Below are 23,647 nucleotides of genomic sequence, written 5' to 3'. Positions count from 1 at the left end.
GCAATTTTCATTTCATAAAGGGGAGCTTTTTCTCTGGGACCACAAACACAGTGTCTGATGTCTGACCCCTGAGTGGTTTTGGGAACTGCCTAAAGACTACCAATACTTCAAAAACAGCTGCCCTACTTTTTCTATAAGTTGCAATTACTTCCAGAAACCAGACTTTGGTAATGTGAGCCTTTAGGAAGGCTCAAGATTCACCGGAGACTGGTAATTGTCAGTGCCCTGGGGAAGCTGCTGCAGAGCCCGGGGATCCGTATGGAGTCCTGGTGTGTGGCTGAGGGAACTCGTGGAAATACAGCAGGAATGGGGATACAGCCTTTGCTGCTGTTTCTCTGTGTGGGTAGAGAAGTGAGCTCCGGTGTCCCGGTTACTGAACTCTGCTGTCCCTGTGACTGAGCTGCACTGTCCTGGTGAGCTCTGGTGTTCCGGTAACTGAGATCTGATGTCCCAGTGAGCTCCGCTGTCCCGATGACTGAGCTCCGCTGTTTGAGCTCCTCAGTCCCGCTCTTTGAGCTCCGCTGTCCGAGCTCCTCAGTCCCGCTGTCGGAGCTCTCTGTCCCGGTGAGCGCCGGTTCCGCGGAGCCACGTGCGGGGGTACCGGGAGGTGGCGGCGCATGCGCAGTCCCGCCGCCTTTGGCGCAGCGCTGCGCGCGGAAGGATAACTTTACTGCGATAACGTGTCGATTCCAGCAGGTCCCTCCGCCCGCCGTGTGCCAGCGCCGCCCGGCGCCGCCCGGACTCTTTTCCGCGGAGATAGTTCCGGCCGCGGCCATTCGGTACCGCCGCCGCCGCCATTTCGGGAGCGCCGCCTCAGCGCGCCGCGACCGCGGGCAGCTCGGCCCGGCCCGGCTCGAGCGCACCTTCTGCCGTCGCCGCCACAGCCTCCCCGGCCCCCGTCCCGATGGCGACCTCCGTGGGGAACGTGGCGGACAGCACAGGTACCGTGCGCTGCGGCGCCCCCGGGGACGGGCTGGCCGGGGAGAGCGGGGGCCGGGCCGTGCCCTCGCCCCCGGGGCCGCTCCCCGCTCGCCGGGCCTGCGCCCGGCGGAAGTTTCCAGACGCGACAGGGCGGGGGTGCCCCCGCCGCCTTTGTGGGGCTCCGTGCGCCCCGGGCCCGAGCGCGGTGCTGGGCGCGCTCCGGTGGGCGCTGCCCGTGGGCAGCCCCGGGCCGCTGCCGGGGAGGTGTGAGTGCGGCGGGCTCGCTGCTATATTTATCAGACTATCAGGTGACTGCGTTAGAGGGCGAAGTAGGCTAAAAGCCTGACCCAAAATGTGTGTTGGTTTGCCCAGAATCGCTCGCTGCACTTGGGCAGGAGTTTTTTTTCAGCAGCCTGGTCGAATGGAAGGTGTCCCTGCCCATGGCAGTGGAATTGGAACGAGATTATCTTTAAGGTCCCTTCCAGCCTAAACCGTTCTGTGATTCTGTGGCATAGCCGGACACTAAGCGCTTTTCTGAACAGTAAGATAGCGTGTTGTATTAAGGCAAGATCCTGCCCTAAATTTAGGAACTTGAGGAATGGAGGAGAAATCTGACTTTCTCTGTAGAGCAAGAGAAAGAAGTGTTGTGCTTACTGAAAGGATGAAAGGACAGCACAGCTTTATCCCCCAGATTTTGGGGATTTCTCTAACCAGAGGGGCAGGAAGAGCCTAAATGATGGTTGAGGAAAGCAGAAGGAAAAGGAGAATTTTTAGAGAAAGAGACGGGATAGGAGTGCGGAGATAGGCATCTAAAGAGAGAGGGTAGTGACACAGAAAGGTGCTGCAGTACGGGGTTTGGTACTTTCTCGGCTAGAAGTGTGTGTGTGGTCAGCGAGGCTGCAGCATCCTCTTGTAGCCTGGATCCCTGCGGGTAAAAAGAGCCACGTGCACGCTGGGAGGGAGTCCTGTGCTATCCAGCACCTCCCAGCTGGAGGTAACCACTGCTTCTGCCTAGAACTAGACGGTGTCTGAACGCAAGGTTGAGCAGGAGTGTATTGCAAGTGCTTAGGATGGTATTTGTCGGGGGAAAATGGCCTTGGGCGCCTTTCTGTTGGTTCTGTTGGCAGCTTTTTGTTTCGCTTGTATTGTCTAGAAGCCTCAGGGAAGGTCATTGTCACAGCACTGTGCTAGACTTTTCCAAGGTCATAGTCGAAGCATGCAGCACAAATTAGCCGAGGTACAGAAATTAATTTATGCAAGACACGAAAAGGGATTTTCCTGGCTGTGACTCCTCACTGCAGTTATTTTCTTTACAAATTGATTCAGTGAGCATCCATTCATGAGCTGTCTTACGGATATTTTGCACTGCATAACTTCCAGCCAACTTTGTATTAGAAAGTTTGACTTATTCTGGGCTTCCTGATGTGGCTGTCCACTTCCTGCTTTTCAGAGAACTTCTTCACAATCGTTTGTAAAATAAATGTTTGGAGGTAAATGACTGGCAATTTTACACTGTTTGCCTTATCTCTGGAGACACAGGGTGGGTTGTTTTGTAAACAGAGACACCTGATAAATGAAAGAAAAGTGTCAGTGTTTCTTCTTTTGTTGCTTTTGTTAGTAGTTCTCATTCCCAGGTGTTAAATCTGCACCGCTTGCTCTCTTGGCCTGGAAGTTACAGCTTCAGTTTGACTTCTTGCTTTAAGTATAGGCAAAATGTAGCATTGAGATCGTGACTGAAAGCTTCTTTCCCTGTAGGCATAAGCCTTGGAGTGTAAATTTCTGGGTTGTTATGTTTTGGGGTGTTTTTTGCTTTTTTTTTTTTTCGCTTTGAAATTTACTGAAATTGAAATGTATTTGAAGAGGAAATTGAGTGCATGAGACATGCTCTTCCTCTCTCTGGTTTCTCTGTGCCATCAGCGGAAGTTGAAAGTGCGTTCACTGCCAGAAGGGCAGAACCTGTTAACAGCACAGGAACCAAGTGAGGAACGGTCCGCTGGTGCTCCAGTGTTACTGTCAGCACCAGTTATAAGTGGGGTGGTTTTCAGCCACAGTTCAACTTTCTCATGTTGAATAAAGGTTGTACCTTTTTATCTTTGCCATTCGGTTTAATCAGATCGTGAAGTCCACTTTGCCTTTAGTCAGGGTTTGAAAACCAGGAATCTAATCTGGATAAGGCTACTTGGTTACTAATTTGTGAATTATCTGAAAAAGAGAGTGGCAGTGGTAGTTCCAATTTACTGTGAAACAGTTTATAGCACTGACAGAGACAGTACACTATCTGGAAAAACTACTGTACTTATACAGGACTTGCAGTCTTATATTAAAACCTACTGGTGCTAAAACCCCAAATTTGAAAGTAATTTAAATAAATTGCATCAATCCCAATTTCATAAAATAAACACTGGATAGTAAATCTGTGTGTATTCTCTTTATGATTATTTTGGCTGTCTTTAAAGTTCTCACAAAAGCATGAACTTTTGTCTTTTGTACTACCTCACTACAAAAATGTAGGCTCAGCTATTGAGGTGCTTTCTTGTATTAGGAAAGGTTTATCTGTTTCATTTAGATTCCAGATTTTAAAACTGTAGGATGAGGTGGGAAATGTATAATGAATGGAATGAAGGGGCTGCAGAGTACAGGAGGAAAAATGAGAGATACTTGCAGTAATCAAACATTTTAATAGTAAGAGTTGTTGGTATAAAGGCAGAATTTGAAGGCCAGCACTTCTTTCTACGATGTAATGGTTGTGGGTTTTTCCAAGTTGCACTTGCTTATTTGTAAGAAATTTTACTTCTCTCACTTCTGGTTGTTTTGCCTAAAACAGGTGGTGTTTCATTTAAGTATTTCATTCTCCACAGTTGGGTATTAAATACTAAAACTGTTTTGTCACTCCTGTTCCAGCTAAGCCTCCAGGAGCAGTAACTCCTTTCCTGTACCCTGTCTGTTTAATGGTTCCTCCTGTAGGCCAGTTGCATAATCATTGAAGTGTGTGTTTGTCTTTCATCAGATATTGTTGTTCCAAGACCATTTTTTTTCTGTGAAGGGATTTTGACTCTTCAGAGGAAATATAGGAGTAGGCAGGATTCAATGAATGTTACCCATTGTGCTTTTTTTGCCTTTTTTTTAAAGAGTTTTCACTACTTGCACAGCAAAACTTTCTTCTGTTCAAGTCCTGTATTAAAGTCTTTGTCTCCTGTCCTTCATTTCCCTATGAAATTGTTAGAACTTTTTTTTTTATTTAGCAAAGCATAGGATTTTCAGTTGTGGGGAGGAGTGAGGAGAGTCATTGTTCTGTTAGCAGCACTTCCAGTGTTAGGAACTAAAATATCATATCATGACAAGAGTCTCTTTCAGATTAATGGAAATGATTAAATTGCAAATACTCACAGTCGTTACAGTCTGCATTTTTGCTATTATTAGCTGATGGAGTCAAGGATTGGTACAGATAAGATCTTAGAATCCCAACTGTCACCTGCTGTAGTGTTTCATATCATTTCAAACATTTTTATCCATTAGTTGTGTACATTTTTTTTCATTGTTTTGTTTTGTTTTGTTTTTGTTTTGTTCCCATCATCTAACTTTTTGTTTTCCCCCTTTAAATGTTTTGGTGATTCTCCAGAACCAACGAAACGTATGCTTTCCTTCCAAGGGTTAGCGGAGTTGGCTCATCGTGAGTATCAGGCAGGAGACTTTGAAGCAGCAGAGAGGCACTGCATGCAGCTCTGGAGGCAGGAGCCTGATAACACTGGTGTGCTTTTGTTACTGTCATCCATTCACTTCCAGTGTCGCCGATTGGACAGGTAAGTTTCTTCCCTGTGGAATTTTGCTTGGACTCATCAGCTTTACAACAAACAGGAGGCCTTGCCATTATTGGCGTATTATTTTAATATTGAACATATTAATTAACATTGGAACATCAGCCACGTTGGTGTGTACTGGCAGGATTTACATGTGTAATGTTCATTCCACCTACAGTCTAAGGGTTTGTGGTTTGGGGTATTTTTCTGTAAGTTGTAAGACTCTTTCCTGCACAACAGCATGTTTAGTTAAAGCAGTTTTTTGATCTGAAAGTTGTTTCTTTGTTCTTTCTGCTTGCCTGTTCCTGATCTTGCTCTCTGTGCCTCTAGCATTTTGAATTTCACTTGTTCTAGCTGTAAATTCATGTTTGCTGGTGAAGCAAGTAAGAACTTTTGACTCAGATTTGTTTTATATAGTCTTCTGATTGAAGTTGTAGTAGTTCAAAAAGGGAAAATAGAATGAGTGAGGATACAACAGAATTTTACATGTAAGTCATGTCCTGCTGCTTGAAAAGAATATGTAGTGGAACACTGCTTAACACATACAGATGTTGGAAGAGGGATTCCTGTAGTGCTTTTTTCAAGTGTATTGAGCTCAGGTTTGGTGAGGCAACTTGAACCCTTCTGACTGTAAATGAGAGCTGTCTTTGTTCAGTACAGCCTAAAATGGGAACCAGGGCGATGGGAGTTTAAAGTGGGAGGATAAGGATACAGGACAGCTCTGTAAATCCAGATTTGCTGGCTGTATGTTTGGCTCACCTGAGCATGAATGTTCACTAGGAGTAACTAGATAAACAGACAAACACTGAATGTCAAGGGTGGGTTTGTTTGGGTGGTTTTGGTTTGTTTTTGGGTCATGGTTTCTTATTTGCTAACTGGTCTGTTTTCTCCAGGTCTGCTCACTTCAGCACTTTGGCAATCAAACAGAACCCTCTGTTGGCTGAAGCCTATTCAAATCTAGGCAATGTGTACAAGGAGCGTGGACAGCTGCAGGAAGCAATTGAGCATTACAGACATGCGCTGCGCCTCAAACCAGATTTCATTGATGGATATATTAATTTGGCTGCTGCACTCGTAGCTGCAGGTGATATGGAAGGAGCAGTACAGGCATATGTGTCTGCCCTTCAGTACAATCCTGTAAGTAATGCTTTATTTTAGAAAAGTCCATTCTTTATTACTGCCTAAGGACACAAAAGTAGCAGCTTTCAAAGCATGAACAATAGATAACCCTTCCAACTTGTATACCATAAAATTAATTAAGCAGTTAATACTATTTTTAAGGATCTTTGAGAGGCTTTTGTCACAAGAAATTGTGTATTGCAGTAGGGGCTGCTGGCTGGTTGCTTTTCTCTATATGGAACATACTTAACGTTTTAGATAAAAGATAAGCAAGGTTTGGTTTTTCTTTTCTGAAGGCAGAAGCTTCAGTGAATGGCCTCATATTTAGCTTTATGTGCTTTAAGGTAGTACTATAGTGAGAGAATTGATGCTTACACTTGAATGTGAGGTCTTGGAAAATCACCAGGTATTACTTTATCACAAAGTCAGAAATTTGATGGCGATGAGCATTGCCTTGGTAAGATTTCTGCTGTAGACTGAGTTAGATTTCCTTTGTGGGCTCATTTACAGGAGCATTAGTTTAGGTTTTATAGGCTGAAACTGTCTATAAGTGACTCCTATAAGATTGATCTGGTGTATAGATTTTTGGTTGTAACTGTTTCACATTGACATTTTTAGTAAACAGACTGCTGTCCTTTGTTGCATCATGCTCATTAAATTTGTATAGTATTGGTCCCCATGATAAAGGTATTTGCTTGCTCTTTGGTCATACATTTTGATAAAAAGTACTTCAAGTGCAGCATTGCTCCCATGTGCATAAATCCTTTTTCTGTAGGACAAGGAAGAGCAAACCCAGTCCAACAAGAGCCTTACTGAACCTCATTTTTCTATGTTCTTGAACCAGTGTGAACTTGTCTAACTTAACATGCCAAGTGGTGTGACTAGTGGATGCACTGGTTAGAATAATGTGATATGGTGGGTTTTTTTGCAGGAGTTGAGTTTTGTTTAGGTTAGTAGATCCTTTCTTTAGTGTTGACAAAATGTCTACATTCTCTCTGGTCTTTACAGCTGGACAATGCTGTTGCAGATTGTGCTTTCATTTCAAACAAATGAAACAACAAGAACATGGGGTAAAGCTGTTGGAAAAGGATGGATTAGTGGGCAAAACAGGGAGGAAAACTTCTTTAGGGATACAGGCAGCAAAATCACTTTATATATCTTATTAAAAAGCCATAATGGCAATGGTGTATATTATGAGTGCAGGTTTGGCACTGTGGTTTAAAAAAAAGGGGGGGGGGGGGCTTGAAATCCTTACATGTGGCAAAAGGACTTAAGCTGCTGGGGGGAGCATTTATTTTCAGTTTTTTATTTCTGTATAATAGGAATTGTTTGAAATACTACTTCTTTTTAATTCTTCACAGTACTAAATTTGCTCAGATTATCTGTTGTTTGTAATCTTAGGTCAAGAAAAATAATTTCCATTTGTGATGTATTTATTAAGAATTTAAATTAAGCTTTAGAGGACTGGGTTGTTCCTTGCAAATTTTCTGTGAAGACCTGTGGGGAATCTGTAGTCCTGAAGCTGATGGTGTGATTTTGATTTTTCAGGACTTGTACTGTGTTCGTAGTGACCTGGGGAACCTGCTCAAAGCCCTGGGTCGCTTGGAAGAAGCCAAGGTAGGTGTTGGGTAGAATACATGTAAACATCAGTGTTTTGAAAACTTGAACTTTGCACCAAGTCTTCAAATCTGCGTTGATCAACAGACAGTCCGAGAAACTTCTGAAAACTGAAGGCACTGAAACACCCCAGAGTAGTTGCAGGGCAAGATATGGCATGTCCATGTTTAAAAAGTTGGTTTAAGTCAAGAAATGGAAAGTTACCAAGCCTTGCTCCTGAACTAGACTATCTGATACCATTCTGAAGTATTGGGCAGGGGCTCCATCATGCTTTCATCTGGAAATAAGTAACAATCCTTCAGATCTGAGGCTTGCCTGCTGGTGCCAAGCAGAGAGCCTGTGGTTAGCTCGAGATCCCTGTACGATGCAGGTGCTATTGAAAAGGCTGCTCTTCTAAAGTCCTTTGTGGCTTGTAAGTGGAGAAGAAACTTTCCAAATGTTACCTTGTAATATTGGCTTTTAAAGATTTTTATTCTTTTAACTTTTCCCTTCCCTTGATAGTGGAAGAAAGGCTAGTAAATAATAGCTGCAGTATGCGACACACACCACCCCCCACCCCCATCCCCAATATCTTTTCTTCATGTCTTCCCTCTCCCCTCCCCCAAAATAAAGAAATCGGAAGGACAAAGCTGGTTTGTTTGGTAAATGAACTGATCAAAAGAAAACTTGCTGTAGTGGAAAGGTGGCTTCTAGCAGTCGTGCGTTTCCTAAACCGACAATTCGAACACCAAGATGAGTTTCAAATTCTTGGCACGTTCAAATTCGGATTGCAGAAAGAAATTGTCTTGTTACAAGCCACCTTACGCGTCCGCGCTGCAGGGGTGAGGAGTGTGGAGAAACCAGAGCCGCTCTGGGCTCCAGGGCTGTCGCTCCAAGCCCCACGCGCATGCTCAGAAGTGGAGTGTATGAACAGCGTAGCTGTCTGTTTGGCTGCAGCACCAGCTGGGGAGGGTGGGGAGCTTTGTGGGGTAACGGGGAACAGCAGATCAAAATTCAACATTGCTTTGTTTCTCATGAACAACTTGGATGCGTGTACCACCCTAGAGCAGCCTGATTGATTTGGTCGGATCCAGGTTGAAAACATTGTGTAGCAGCATTGAGAATTGAACGGTCTTTGAGACACTTGGTTCTCAGCCCACCAAGCGGACAGCTAACATGAATTGCACTTCACTGCAGCTTTAGTGTGACTGGTATAGGCCAAGACACTGCGCCTGCCTTAGGTTGCTGACTTCTTTGTTTCAGAGCTCTGGAGACACCTAGTTTGAAAGTGTTATTCCGTTTTGTGAGAACTTAATAAACGAGGAAAAACATCTCGAGTAAATTGCAATGTGTTTCTTTGGTTATCAGTCCATTTGAAAGATCAAGCCAGCAGATTCCTTACAGTTTGAACTAAAATTTAATTTCTTTGTAGATGTTTCAGAGCCTTTCTTCCAAAAAAAAAAAGTCCCTGCTGTATGCAATTGCCCGATTAACCCTCTCCCTTCTGCATGTCTCCCTTGTTACAGACAGATTATCCTCATTCCCATGTGTTAAGACATATCCAAAAAAATGCAATTGCTTTGTTGAACTCTTACTAATGATCTTGTTTTATTTTCTCTCTTGTTTTTGGTTTTTCACCACTGATATTGTATTTAGAAGGTTTCAGGTGGGTGAAACCTCCTATTCCATGCGTAAGGTGCCTCGCTGAAGGGAGCTCGAGGCCTGGATCTAGGGCAGACACACACCTCCTCCTCCTCTTCCAGCAAGGAACGCACCGAAAAGTCACATGATGAGAAATATGGTAACGGGTTTGTAACTGCCACAGCAAAACCATTTGCCTCCATGCCTGAATCTTCTGTCTTGTGGCTTCAGAAACAGCTTAAAATATTTAATTACAAGCAAGTAATGTAAGAATATTTTATACTATTAGCCACAAATTCTTTCAAAGAAATAAAGTAAAAGTAAATTAAAATATTTTTTAAAGAAATAATTGGAGATAGTTAATAGTAAAAGCTTCTAACTCTTCCGGTTGTTCATTTTTTTCCTTTTTTCTTCTTTGTTTGGATTGCAGCGTTCTGCTCTTCTGATGATGCGCTGTGATCCTGCAGTAGCGCAAAGGCTGCGCAGCGGTAACGCGCATTGCGTGCGATTCAAGCCCCCGTGAACGGTTGACTCGATGATTAATCTCTGATCGGGCGACTGCCCGAGCTCCAGGCTGCAGCCTTTTGAACAAAAATTGGCTTGTAACGCATTTCCAGAGTTCAGACATCAAATTTAACATGCGAGTTTTGTGTGGGCCTGTCTGGTAGATTAATGATTCTGGTTGGCTGTTCACTGCACCTTGGGGCAATCACTAGAGCCAAGCAGTTCGCAGCGATAGCGTGGCGCCGTGCTGGGTAGGATGCGCAGCGATTTCTTGCGCTTGCATTACAGGGACCTAAACCTTCATGCAATCCTGTCATTTGAGGTTTTGAAGCTGCAGGAGAGGTTGAATTGTATTCGAAGAAACTGGGAAACAAGATATGGATGGGGTGTGTCATCTCATTTGAAAAGCACACTTTAAACTTTATCTTTTTCAGTAGTTTTTTTTCTTTTTTTTTTTTAAGTAATTTCTATCAGATTTAGAGTGTTTGAAAATTTTGTTTCAGAGTAAAGTTGTTTTTACACAGTAATTTTTTTATTTTTACGTACTTAAAGGCGGCAGATGTTCTGGTGCACTACTTGAATTGTTTCTAAGATGATTTTTGTGGCAATCTGGTGTCTGAAGGAATGTTAATCTGTTACCAGCATAACTGAAAAATGGTGGGCTTGCACCTGGGTTTTGGTTTGCGCTGGCGCAGGATCAACAACAGTTTGCAGCGCATTAGTTTTGGCGCAAGCTAGCCTATACTGCAGGGTCACTTTTGGCTGGTTAGAGAAGGCATACTAACAATTATTTTTTCTCATTTTTTTCTTTTTACAAATATTCCCCTTCCCTTGTATCTCTCTTCTTTAACTATTCCAAGGCGTGTTACTTAAAAGCAATTGAGACTCAACCAAACTTTGCAGTGGCTTGGAGTAATCTTGGCTGTGTTTTCAATGCCCAAGGAGAAATTTGGCTTGCAATTCATCACTTTGAAAAGGTAACTTCCTAAGGGAGTCAGCTTCACTGCTAGATTTAAATGTACATGCAGTTGTGTGCTTGCAGGTGATAAATATTTTGGTAGTGGAGAACTTTATATGATCCTGTTAGTTAGCAGCTCATGTTAATTGGTTTTTTTTAAACTTGCTGATGTTTCAAACTGCCTGTATGGTACTAGAGAGAGACACTTGGAACTCCCCTAGGACTTCACACATGTCAAATATGAGAAAATTAATTAAATTGTTCTTCAGCCCTTTCCTGGACTAAATTTTTTTAAAAATCTGATTTGATGATGATGTTTTGCATGTTCTGTGTGTGACAGTAACAATCAACTTGGTGCTTAAATCATTTTGCATTGTGATTTTTGTTTCAGGTATTACTGTCCTTTGAGTAATTAAGAAGAACAGTTTTAAGTGACACATGAATTCCTCTTCTCCAGGGTTATTTTTCACTACTGTTCAGAATTCTCTAGATTAGTGTCATTAAGTAGTTGTCTGAGACCTTCCAATTAGTGTCTAATTGGCATCGTAATTAATTTTGTCCTCGTCTCTGAAGTTTCTAGAGTGCCCTAAAGCTGAATTTAAGATGTGGCAGCAGTTTCTTCCTGAAATTCATGGCTTTAAATCTACAGAAAAAAGTCTAGCTGCTCAAGATTTTTTTTTTTGGATCTGTGTCTAGTCCATGATAGATGAAGTATTTTGATTTGTAATTAATAGTTCCCATAAGATTGTAAGAGTGGGGCTTGTCAGATACTCATGTGTAGCTTTGTACTGCAGCTTGTGTAACTTCATCAGTTTTAAGTGATTTTTTGCATTTTATTAGTTTTGAAGGGAGCAAAGATGTTTTAGTTAAATGGCTACTCAATTTTCCCTGCACACGTGATGTATTTCTCTTTTCTTGTTCTTGTGAACAGCCTGTTTTCCTGCACTGGTAGAGCTTTAAAATTCTGTCCTACTTTGCAGTAGGTAAAGGATACAGATAAGGGTTTTTTATGGTTTCTTCTCTAAAAACAAGCTAAAGACAACATAGCATCAGTAGACAGGAGTATTAAGTATGATCAGCCTAATGTGAAATAAATACTTAATACTTTATTTTGCAGTAGTTGCAACTCAATAGGTAAGCAAACAAATAAATTTGAAGGTAGTACATGCTTCACTTCTACCGATAAATAACTTTGCTCTGTGATTGGTTTATATGTTTTCCTTCCTTACTGGATTATTGATAAGGTCTTAAAAACTTAGAGATTATGTTTATCAAATTTTTAAAAAGCAGCAAACAACTCAGTTTCATAGAAAATATGTTTGTGTTTAATGCTCAAAACTTTTACTTCAAAACTATTTTCAGGCTGTAACACTTGACCCAAATTTTTTGGATGCTTATATCAATCTGGGAAATGTTCTGAAGGAGGCAAGGATATTTGACAGGTAAGCAGATCAATACTGTTGCTCTCTGTGGCTTGTCAGATATATCAAGATACAGATTATGGTCCTTCTGTAAGGTGTCTGTGAGCAGGGGTAGCAAAGATTTCAAGTCTATGCTTAGCAAGCAAATGGCTTTGAAGTGCAGACAAGCCAGGCTACTGGTCTATTTAAATAAAAATAAAAAAGTCAGTGATCTGTATTCTTTCATGTTGCTTTCTTGTGCTTAATGCATTGTCAAAACCAAGAGTTTTTTTCCAAGGTTGGAAATTAAGGCTGAGTAGGGTGAAAATAAGATGCACAAGAAAGACCTGAATGCTAGATTTCTCTGTTTTTATTAAGTGACTAAGAACATAATTTGCAAGTGTGTCTCTTCTAAAATTTCTCTTCTATGTGAGACACACTGGAATTCTGGAATTCAGCTAAACATCTGATTGAATATTCTGTATTTCTGACATGTCTGGCTCATGTTATTGCCTTGGGTTGCAGTAGTGTTGGTGTGTTGTTGAACTAACCTGTTCTGAGACCTCTAATCTGATACGTGAATCTTCTGTTGCTGGGAAAAGATCCAGGCTGTGTTGTTTATATGCAGTGTAGTATATTCCATCTGTTAATTGGTTTTTAATTTTTGATAGCTGTGGTTTGTGGCCCCAGATTTAATAAAAGCTTGCAGGGAACAGGTTAATTATCTGCATTGCACACAGTCTAAATGACTCAGTGATGTCTGATTTAACCATGAATTAGTGGACCAAATGGGCATGTTTTTCCATAATTTCAGATTTTGCATCACCTTTTAAAGATTTACTGACAGATATATGGTTTTCCTAGAAATTTGATTTAAATACATCAGCCATCTATATAATGCTATAGGAGCACATAATTAAAGATTTCATTTTTGAACAAAGGGATGATTTAAGTCTAAGTAACTAATAGTAGGTTAGTGGTGAGAATAAAGATGTAATGTGATACTGTTTATCTTGTTAAAATTGAATAATAAACTGGCAAAAATGGAGTAAGGAAAAAAAGGGGTTTTTCCTAGTAATGATAAGTGTTAAAAAAAAGTAGCTGAAAGCTTTCCTTGTTTTCCAGAAGAATTAATGTTATTCACTATACACTGTACCAAGGTAAAGAATTCCTGCTCTATGGATGATTGTTTACCTTTTTTATTTGATGATTGTTTACCTCTTTTTTCCTTTATTTTGTTCCAGAGCTGTGGCAGCTTACCTGCGAGCCTTGAGTTTGAGCCCGAATCACGCAGTTGTGCACGGCAACCTTGCCTGTGTGTACTATGAGCAGGGCCTGATAGACCTGGCCATAGACACCTACAGGAGGGCCATTGAGCTCCAGCCCCATTTCCCTGATGCCTACTGCAACTTGGCCAATGCCTTGAAGGAGAAAGGCAGTGTAAGGAGCACTTTTTTCTTCTTAAAATTACAGTGAATGCTTTTTTAATAGACACCAGCTGTCACCAGTTTGTTAAGTTGTTGAGCAAGTGGTTAAGATGGATGTTAACCTCACTTAAAAGGAAGAATAATTCAGGAAATCTCCATTTTGAACCTTTTAAAAGTGATTGTGTAATGACTTTTCGTAAACAGTGCTTTTACAATAAATGTAATGTTATAAATAATAATATGCAACAAAAAATAAAAAAACAATAAATGTTAACAATGCCCCTTTTTTTTGAAGGTGGTAGAAGCAGAAGAATGCTACAACACAGCCCTTCGACTTTGTCCCACTCATGCAGACTCACTCAACAATCTGGCAAACATCAAGCGGGAGCAGGGCAATATCGAGGAGGCTGTGCGTCTTTATCGGAAGGCTCTTGAGGTACACTTGGGTGGGAGGGGGAGAGGTGGGTGCTTCATCTTGGGAATGTGTAACAGGACAGAGGTTTTTTTCCCCCTCTCTCTAAAAAAAAAAAAGTAAGAAAATACAATAATAAATGCATAACTATTTTTCCTGTGATGTTTGAGACAGAGTCAACTTCTTTTTCTTCCAGGTGTTTCCAGAGTTTGCTGCAGCGCATTCGAACTTAGCAAGCGTTCTGCAACAGCAGGGAAAGTTACAGGAAGCTCTGATGCATTACAAAGAGGCTATTAGGTAAATGGATACTCTCTGTAAGAGTCCCAGCCTTTCCTAATGGGAAAGTGCCTGGATTTGTATGGAAGGTGACTTAGTCATGTGTTGTAATTTCCATAGTTGCTCTTCAAATGGAAAAGTCTGGATATGAGCATGTTTTCTTGTTGGAGGAGGAGCTTTTCTTGTTCATGACACATTATGTTTATTTTTCAGAATCAGCCCCACATTTGCAGATGCTTATTCTAATATGGGAAACACTTTGAAGGAGATGCAGGATGTTCAAGGAGCTCTGCAGTGCTACACCCGTGCCATTCAGATAAACCCAGCTTTTGCTGATGCCCACAGCAACCTGGCCTCGATTCACAAGGTACCACATGCGAATGATTCACTCTTCTAAGAGCGTGGTGGGGCACTGTGAGTAGTTACCCTGAGGATATTTTTACCTGCTGACTCCTTTCTGTATCTTCACAGGATTCAGGGAATATACCAGAAGCCATTGCCTCTTACCGTACTGCTCTGAAACTGAAACCTGATTTCCCAGATGCCTATTGCAACTTGGCCCACTGTTTGCAGGTGAGGAAGATGAGGCTTTGATTGTGATTCTTAGGATTCCTCTGCAGGAGATTACTAATTTAAATGTAAAGAGTCAGACTTCAGTCTTAAATCAGAAGATAAGATTATACAGTCATTAACAGTAATTACAGAAGTTCTCACTTCCATTTTTGGAAGAAACGTTAATGTCAACCTCTGAAATAACTGATACAGGCTGGGGGAAACTGTTGTCGTAATCTTTGTTTTTCCTTCTTTTTATAGATTGTCTGTGACTGGACAGACTATGATGAAAGAATGAAGAAGCTGGTCAGCATTGTAGCTGATCAGCTGGAGAAAAACAGGCTGCCTTCTGTACACCCACATCATAGCATGCTGTATCCCCTTTCTCACAGTTTTAGGAAGGCAATTGCTGAGAGACATGGAAATCTCTGTTTGGACAAGGTAGAAGTTCTATACAGGCCAGTTGTTGATTGAAGTCCTTTGAGGCTTTGCCTGTTCCTATTCAAAATCTAATACTCTGATTTGTCAGTATTAGCCTTTGTAAGCTTTCTGAGTCACTGGCATGTGAAGAGGTGGGATGTAATGTTCATAGCTATTAGTGCTTGTGAGTTTTGAGACAGACTACTTGTGCAGGTTGCCGTTTATAATTGAAAATGTGCTGTCAGCTGGTGGGAGGGTCCAGTTAACTAATGGAAGATGACACTTTGTCAAAGTGACTTGTCTGAGTAGCCTGATAATCCTGTCAGAGATAGTGGTTGCAAGCTGATGCCTGGGCAAGATGAAGAGCAAAGAACAGAACAAATGCTGTGGTGCCTTACAGCAGTGCTGTTCTGGTTACCAGAACATTGTGGCTTGAGAACTTCCTGAGGATCATGGTGTGGTATCAGGATATTTAATAATTGGAGTGGAATACTGAAACTGTTAAAGAAGCAGAAATGTGCTAGTGGTGTCTGTATTTGTGTGAGAGCAGAGACATCACATCTTGTGACACAGTGTGTGGGCACTGCACTTGGCTCCAGTGGAATACGTAGAGCACAGGTTTGGAACAGCAGATGTCCATGACTGCTTGCTTGAATGTGGGATAAGGTTAATTCTGCAAACTCCTAGGGGGGCTTTGTCCCTTTGTTTAGATTTTAGTTCCTGAGTTTTTAAACACTTGTGTGTTTTCTTGGCAGATTAATGTTCTTCACAAGCCACCATATGAGCATCCCAAGGATTTGAAGGCCAGTGAAGGTCGACTTCGTATTGGCTACGTGAGCTCTGATTTTGGAAACCATCCAACCTCACACCTAATGCAGTCAATTCCAGGCATGCATAACCCAGACAAATTTGAGGTAAAAATAAATATAACATGCTTAAAGCTTTAAATATGCCTATAAGTGGCACTTTTTTTTTTTTGCCTTGGTGCAAGCAATTAAACAAGGAAAGAGCAAATTTTTCCTTCTTGGGGTTTTTTTTTTATGGGTTGAAGAGTTCTTCAACACAAATTATTCTCCTTTACCAATATCAAGTGCTGTTTTCAGATAGACTTGTGGTTTCCTACTTGGGAGAACCAGTCACTGTTAAAAAGCTTCCCTGAGGCTTGGCTTGTCTATTCAACCTGATTCATAGTTACAATTCTCACTAATTACAGAGTCAGAGGTGACTTGAAGGCATTCTTAGAGATCTAATTCTTATGCAGATCTGTCTGTTAAGGTTACTTTGCCTTGCACTGATGAGAAGATTGGATATATGTCTGTGCAGGACACAGTGCCATTCTCTGGCACAGAACTAGGCCTGGTTCAAAAGTGTCAAAAAACGGCCCAGTGCCACTTTCTTGGCTTCTTTCTCAACTGGTAAATGCCATGTAAATAACTATGATTTATGTGAAACTAGATGTAATTTAAAATCGCAATATAGCACAGTTATTTTATGGACAAGTTATCCCAGATACTCACTTTTTGGTGCCTTATATTTTAGGTATTCTGTTATGCCCTGAGTCCTGATGATGGGACAAACTTCCGTGTAAAAGTGATGGCTGAAGCAAATCATTTCATTGACTTATCTCAGGTGAGCTTGTTTTATGCATTGGCCTTCTAGCAAACCTAAATTTTTCTAAATAAAGAAAGAGAATCTGTGGTTTCTCTAATTTCTTGAATTAGGCTGTTAGTCTTGAGAATTTGAAATTTGTAGTTGTATTGGCATTATGCGCTACTTCAGATGTGTGGTTATCTTGTGACCTCTGATTATTAAAAAGTAACATCAATATTTAATAACTCTCACATTAAGTCTCAAGATAAGTCATATTTAAATGTCATGGAGAAGTCAAGATGTCACAACTGCAAATACATTTAAGCTTGCCTTAGGTTCAATGTGAAAACTGACCAGGATTTCAGTATACACAGAAGTCAAGGCAAAGCCCTGTAGTGTAGTTAACTGGCTTATCCTTGATCTTCATTTTGATCTTCTGTACTACCTTAGTTTGTGAACGTGTCACTTGCCCTATGTCAGCTTTAATTACTAATTAGCCTTAGAGGAGTGGGTGTGGGGAGGGTGTTCTGGTTTCTATAATGTCAGTTTCTAGCCTTTAGCTTTTGTTTTACTGCTACTCAGCTCTACTGCATTGAGGATTTATGCTTCTGTAAAACCAGGATTAACAAGATTTAAGTCTCGCTTAAATTAAATTATGCAGTTGGCATCTATCCATTGTTACACTGATGACTAACCACATTTATTGCTGAGAGACTGAAAACAAAAAATTATGTATGTATTTATTTATTCTTAGATACCATGTAATGGAAAAGCAGCAGACCGCATCCATCAGGACGGGATTCACATTCTCATTAACATGAATGGCTACACCAAAGGAGCCCGAAATGAATTGTTTGCCCTGAGACCAGCACCTATTCAGGTAACTAAGTTACCTGAGGGCTCTTAGTAAGCCTGAATCAGTGTCAGAGTTTTTTGGGGGGGATTTTTTTGACTAAGAATTTTCTAAAATGCCTATGGAAAGAGAATGGGAGAGAAACCTTAATCAGAGTCATTCTAGACTACAGGAGTTGTCTCAGGTGAGAGAAGCTGTAATCACTGATGGTTGGCTTCAAGCTGCATATTGTAGGGAAAATTTGCTTGAGAGATCAATTTTAGAGCATATTTGAGCTGTTCACTGTGTTGGTAGGTAAAGTTTGGAGTTAGGGGTTGATCTTCAGTTGGTAAAGCACAAGAAGGAACTTGAACCTGTATATAGCAAATGTAACTTAAAACTGATTTTTAATTGCTTTTATTTTTGCAATGCACATGGAACTGAAGCTTTGCTTTCTTGTTTTTCAGGCAATGTGGCTAGGGTATCCTGGAACCAGTGGGGCATTGTTCATGGATTATATCATCACAGACAAAGAAACTTCACCAGTTGAGGTGGCTGAGCAGTATTCAGAGAAATTAGCTTACATGCCAAACACTTTCTTTATTGGTGACCATGCCAACATGTTCCCACATCTGAAGGTACGTTGGAAGATAGGGCAGGAAAAGTTGGTGTTTTCCATAGGTATCTATGAAATGGCACTTGGTATAGTATTGGTAAGGGGTCTTGTAACTTCTTGAAATCTTTTCTTTTGACAGAAAAAAGCAGTCATTGATTTCAAGTCCAATGGTCATATTTATGATAACAGGATTGTTTTGAATGGCATTGACTTAAAGGCATTCCTGGACAGCCTTCCTGATGTCAAGATCGTTAAGGTGAGAGCTGCTCTTGTTTGTGTACAATCCTGGTTGACTGCAGGTAGAGCTGCCTCTGATCCCTGTGTGATTTATCTCAGATGAAGTGTCCTGACAGCTGTGACAACGCCGATGGCAATGCCGCCCTCAGCATGCCAGTGATCCCTATGAACACCATTGCAGAGGCTGTGATTGAGATGATAAACCGTGGGCAAATTCAGATTACTATCAATGGCTTCAACATCAGCAATGGATTAGCAACTACTCAGGTGAGGCACTTCAGGACACTGTTCTCTTGGTGTTTATGTTATATATGTATTATTTAACATAACAATGAAGAAAAACCTCCAAGCAAATGTGTTTTCTGTCATGTTGATTCCTTTAGTTGTCATACTGAAGGAAGCTCATTATAAACCACAGATGTACTGGAAGATGATCTTCCCCCCCAAAGATAGAGGAGTTGTATCTAGAGGTATCTAAAGTCCAAAGAAATTCTTTATTGTTGCATAAAGAAGATATTTGCTTGTTCTGAATTTGAAGGCAAGATTTCCTTATTGCCTGCAGCCTACCAAGATTGTTGACCTGCTACTCAGTGTCAGTTGTGTTTTTCTGTTAGAAAAAAAAATTGCTGAGTAATAGAATAGAGGCAAAGTTATTCTACTGTATTTCAACAACATTTATTCATATCCTTACATCTTCCAAAATTTTATATTAGCACCTCTCAGTGCTTAACAGTTCATGGGATTTTAGTGACAGTTGCTGGTATTTAACTTTTCCACTGCAGAACAGTTTTTTCCTTTTAGAAATGCCATATTCTGACATTAGCATCGCTTGTTATCTTGTGAATTTTATTCAGTTTACAGTTCCTCAGGAACTTCTTTTACATCATTTTGATACCTTTTATTACCACTGCTCTGTTCATAATCTCATAGCTTGGTTTGAGTTCTTCACAATCTAGCCTTTTCTTTGAGTTGGTAATAGTTTGAGACTTTTCTTTGAGTTGGTAGTAGTTTGTCTTAGTTTGGTCGGTAAGGCTGTTAGCAATTTTTCTGAAGTTGTCATCTGAGAATCGTAGAGAATTCTTGTCTTAACACTCCACCACTGAGAGGGAAGACTCTCACCTCTGTCTGTGCACTTCTAAACCAGGATTTCTGTCTTACAGTGACATTAATATAGCACTTCTTTATGCTGAGATCATCTACTTTTGGGCATAGGTCAACAAGAACTGAGCACTCTGTTTTTTGAGGTCTCAGCGACCTGAATAAGTAGCATATTTACCAACTTCTGTTGAGCTATTGTGCATCTTCTAACAGTCAGTGACAGTGAGTCATTGTCATTCACATTAAGTGTGTCATCAGTGGCTGGCTGCAATGCCAGTGTCTAAATTTTTAATGCCTATGTATGTAAAAATACACATATATAAGGAAAAAGGCTCTAAGTAGCTGTGTTGGCCTCTCTGTTTATCTGGTTTTGATCCTATCATGGCATGTCATTAAAAAAAAATCTAAAATCCTGCTTCCATTTTACTAATCTTCAAGACTCTTGCATGGTAACTTGATTATTCCAACTTCATCTTCTGCTCCTTTTTATTAGCATATTCCTATTCTTTGTGAAGGCTTTTTAAAAGTTTGTCATTAACTCTTCTTATTTTCAGCATTTTCATTATTTTCCTTGTCAACTGGTTCCTTACAGTCTTATCAGTTACATACAAGTCTGCTTCTTTTGATTATCTGTTCTGTGCTTACTGTGTTCTACCTTAAAAAAGAAAAACACACACAAAAAACCCACCCAGAAATAAACCACAAAAATCCAATTAAACCAAACCCCAGCTTTCCTTTCTGTCTTTCAGTTTTAATTCCATTTTTGTTCTCAAGGAAATTCTGTGACCTTAAGGAGGATAGGATTCCATGTGTAATGCCTCTTTGTATGATTCTTCTTTCCAATTATTCCAGTTACTTGGAATTTCGGGGAGATATAGGAAGGGCATGAAAATGCCCAGTGTTTTTTGCCTTGGTGGTTGCAACATTGTGGCATCCACAAGCGTGTACACATACCAGTTAAATTCTTGCTGTGGGTAAGTAGACAATTTTGTTTTGTATCATAAAACCAAAGATATGCTTACAGTAATTTGTTATGCTAACAAATGTGTCTCAGGACAATTCCACAGGGCATAGTCTTGTTTCCTGCAGTTTCAGTGTTTCAATAGCTTTTTTTTTTATTATTTTAGATAAACAACAAAGCAGCAACTGGTGAAGAAGTTCCACGGACTATAATTGTCACTACCCGTTCTCAGTATGGCTTACCAGAGGATGCTGTGGTGTACTGTAACTTCAATCAGCTCTATAAGATTGATCCTTCCACCTTGCAGATGTGGGCTAATGTGAGTATCTGTATCCAGTAGGAAATCTAAGGTCAGACTTCTGGCAAAGCTGTTCAAGTTAGCAGAAACTTCATGCAAGTGAACTTCTCTGTGGAAAACATTGACCTTGAGCCATTTGAATCCTTACAGTGCTCATGTTGCAGGGCTTAGTGTTAGTAGCATATAGAGAGTTTTAGATGTATTTCCAATTATATCTGTGTATCTAGCCAGTGAAAATTTATGTTTGGGACAGCTTATATGCTGGTTCTCCATTGTGAAATAATTTTGGATTTCCTTAGTCTCTGCAATTGAGTTATAACTGGCCTTGGCATTTGGTACATTGATAAATCTGAGTGGAGAATATTTCTATCAGGTTCCAGCTTACAGTGTATTGCTGAGAACTAATTTAGGGTAATTTTTCTTTATATTCCATAGGATGGGCCTATAAATAAATGAGATCATAAAATTCAGTACTTATTCTCTTAAGGAACTGCTCTGTACACTGTTGCTCAGAGTTGCTGTCTCTTTCAGTGGGATCAGAAATGCATTCCCAGTGATCTCATTCATAATGATGATCTCTTTAATTTCTGCTCTATATCTCAAAGAATGATGATGCCTTCCACCTCATTTTAGTATGTGACAATTTCTTGTTTAGAAAAGTAAATATTCTTCTCTGAACTTCCTGTATTTTGTTCTTATTTTTGTTACAGATCCTAAAAAGAGTTCCCAACAGTGTGCTGTGGCTGCTGCGTTTCCCAGCTGTAGGAGAGCCCAATATCCAGCAGTACGCACAAAACTTGGGCCTTGCCCAAAACCGAATCATCTTTTCCCCTGTTGCCCCCAAAGAAGAGCATGTGAGGAGAGGGCAGTTGGCTGATGTTTGTCTGGACACTCCCCTTTGCAATGGGCACACAACTGGCATGGATGTGCTCTGGGCTGGGACTCCAATGGTCACTATGCCAGGTAATGCAGCAGGGAACCTACATTGAATACATGGCTTGGAATATTAGTAATTTTTTAGTAACAGCAAACACAACAAATTGTGCCTTTTGTAGAGGCAGAAGGAAAGTAGCTCCTGGCTCCTGTGTGATAAGATACTTGATAAACTCATTCCTGGTTGTTTTTGTTGGTTTTGATGTGCCTTTTATTTTCTTTTCTTCAGGCGAGACTCTTGCCTCACGAGTTGCTGCCTCACAGCTCACTTGCCTGGGTTGTCTTGAGCTCATTGCAAAAAGCAGACAGGAATATGAGGATATTGCTGTGAAACTGGGAACTGACCTGGAATAGTAAGCAAACTTGGACTCTGTAATGTGGGAGCATCAAGAATGCAGACTACTGTATTTGGGCACAGTGCTGAGATATCAGTAGTTGTAATCCTGCTGATATTTTATATGTAAAATAGCTGGGCAATCCTCTTCTGGAGGTGTCTTGTGTTGCAGTTAAATCAGCTTCTGCTTTTATGGTAACTTAACAGCACTCCCAATTGAGTAACAATTCTGAAGAAACTGAAGAAACAGTTAACATTTTGTTCTTTTTAAATGGAAGATTAAGCCGTTTGTCACTTCAAATTAAAATCATGCTGTAAAGTGTTACTGCCCTACAGATAATGCAGCAAGTTAATGTTGCAGCTTTTCTGATTTGAAGTAATTGTGCTGGTCTGTATCAGAAATTAGAGGAGATAGAACAGGAAATTGGTGGAGGTGGGGGAGCAGTTGTTTTTGAAACAGTTGTACAGACAGTTCTGGGTTAGCTGTAAACAGCAGGTTTCAGGGGTAAACAGTATGATGTGTTGTCTGGAACGTCTCATGACTGCTTTAACTCCCCTTTGTAGCCTGAAAAAAATCCGTGGCAAAGTCTGGAAGCAGAGAATATCCAGCCCTTTGTTCAACACGAAGCAGTACACAATGGACCTGGAGCGGCTGTACCTGCAGATGTGGGATCACTACGCTGCGGGCAACAAACCCGACCACATGATCAAAGCCGTGGAGGCCAGCGAGTCTGCATGAACAGAGACACACTGGGCCTGCCCTCCAGAACTCTCCAGGAACTGAGCCTCTCCAACACTTGTGCAGAGATGATCAGCTAAAAACTGTGCATTTCTACTTAATCTGCCTGGTACTCTGTGGCTGAAGTAATACATGATGGTGATTAAAGCACAGCCAGACTTATTTCTTGCATGATAGGGAAAGACTCAATAGAGCCTGGGATCCTTTTATTCCATGAGGAATTTGAATGGGATTGAGCCGTGTACATGTGAGCCTGTGTGTATGAGTGACAAAGTGGTTGCTGGGGGAAGTTTGAACTGCCCAACCAGTTTATGATATCATGGATTGATTTAATCTTCCTACAAACCTCTCTCCTTTTACGTGGATTGGGAATTGGAGCGTTTTAACATTTGATTTTGGGTACTCCTGTTGGTATATATGTGGTTCTCCCATGACAAGATTTCCAGCTAGCGAGTTGCTCCCTGTGTTAATTTCTAAACTGCGTGGACTGAAAGGGCGTATGTGCTGGTGTAGTCTTTTTTTATAGGTTTTATAAACCACTTGAGCCTATATCAGCCTTTTAATGTTTGACCTCTGTTTTGGAGCTCTCTCTGTAATGTGTTGGTTAAGATAAGGATTTTTGTTGTTTTGTTTTGTTTTTTAAGCTTCTCCAATAATTCAGCTAATTGGCTTCATGATGGCAGCTCCTGTTCTGTTAAAAAACCAAATTTGATTTGAAATTAATCCTTCCCACAGGTGTTTGAGGTGAACACAAACTGGTGCCAAATACAGATCTTTCAGGAATGATTGTTAATTATGTATAGGGGTGCAGTCCTAGGTACTGTAGCAAAGACTTTAAAAAAAAAATAAAGCTTTGGTTTGCCAGTTTGATTTGACCGGTGTGTCACGTTTAATGCTGCTGTCAGAAAGAAAACCTTGCTGGCTTTAACTCTTCCGTTGTGTAACGTTTTGAGCAGCGGTTTGGGCAGCAATGGGTATTTTGGGTA

At 40.9% G+C, this 23,647-nt stretch overlaps 1 protein-coding gene across 2 annotated transcripts; it reads left to right on the top strand.

Moving 5' to 3' along the window:
• The first annotated feature begins 755 nt into the window (after positions 1-755).
• On the top strand, positions 756-23,536 carry OGT (O-linked N-acetylglucosamine (GlcNAc) transferase). 2 transcript variants are annotated; one of them, XM_054641269.2, is made up of 22 exons: positions 756-941; positions 4,571-4,721; positions 5,612-5,855; positions 7,386-7,454; positions 10,439-10,555; positions 11,899-11,978; positions 13,181-13,376; positions 13,659-13,799; positions 13,972-14,072; positions 14,265-14,418; positions 14,523-14,624; positions 14,865-15,044; positions 15,779-15,937; positions 16,563-16,652; positions 17,368-17,493; positions 17,913-18,083; positions 18,201-18,317; positions 18,398-18,565; positions 20,524-20,676; positions 21,366-21,618; positions 21,818-21,941; positions 22,487-23,536. In XM_054641269.2, the coding sequence occupies exons 1-22, from the start codon at positions 905-907 to the stop codon at positions 22,659-22,661; spliced, it is 3,108 nt and encodes a 1,035-aa protein (XP_054497244.1). In that variant the 5' UTR covers positions 756-904; the 3' UTR covers positions 22,662-23,536. The 2 variants fall into 2 exon arrangements, with proteins under 2 accessions (XP_054497244.1, XP_054497243.1); XM_054641268.2 differs by having other exon boundaries at positions 4,541-4,721.
• The last annotated feature ends 111 nt before the right edge of the window (positions 23,537-23,647 follow it).

This window comes from Agelaius phoeniceus, chromosome 14 (assembly GCF_051311805.1).
Source record: "Agelaius phoeniceus isolate bAgePho1 chromosome 14, bAgePho1.hap1, whole genome shotgun sequence".
Lineage (NCBI taxonomy): Eukaryota > Metazoa > Chordata > Aves > Passeriformes > Icteridae > Agelaius > Agelaius phoeniceus.
This window is presented reverse-complemented; position numbering and strand designations above follow the sequence as displayed.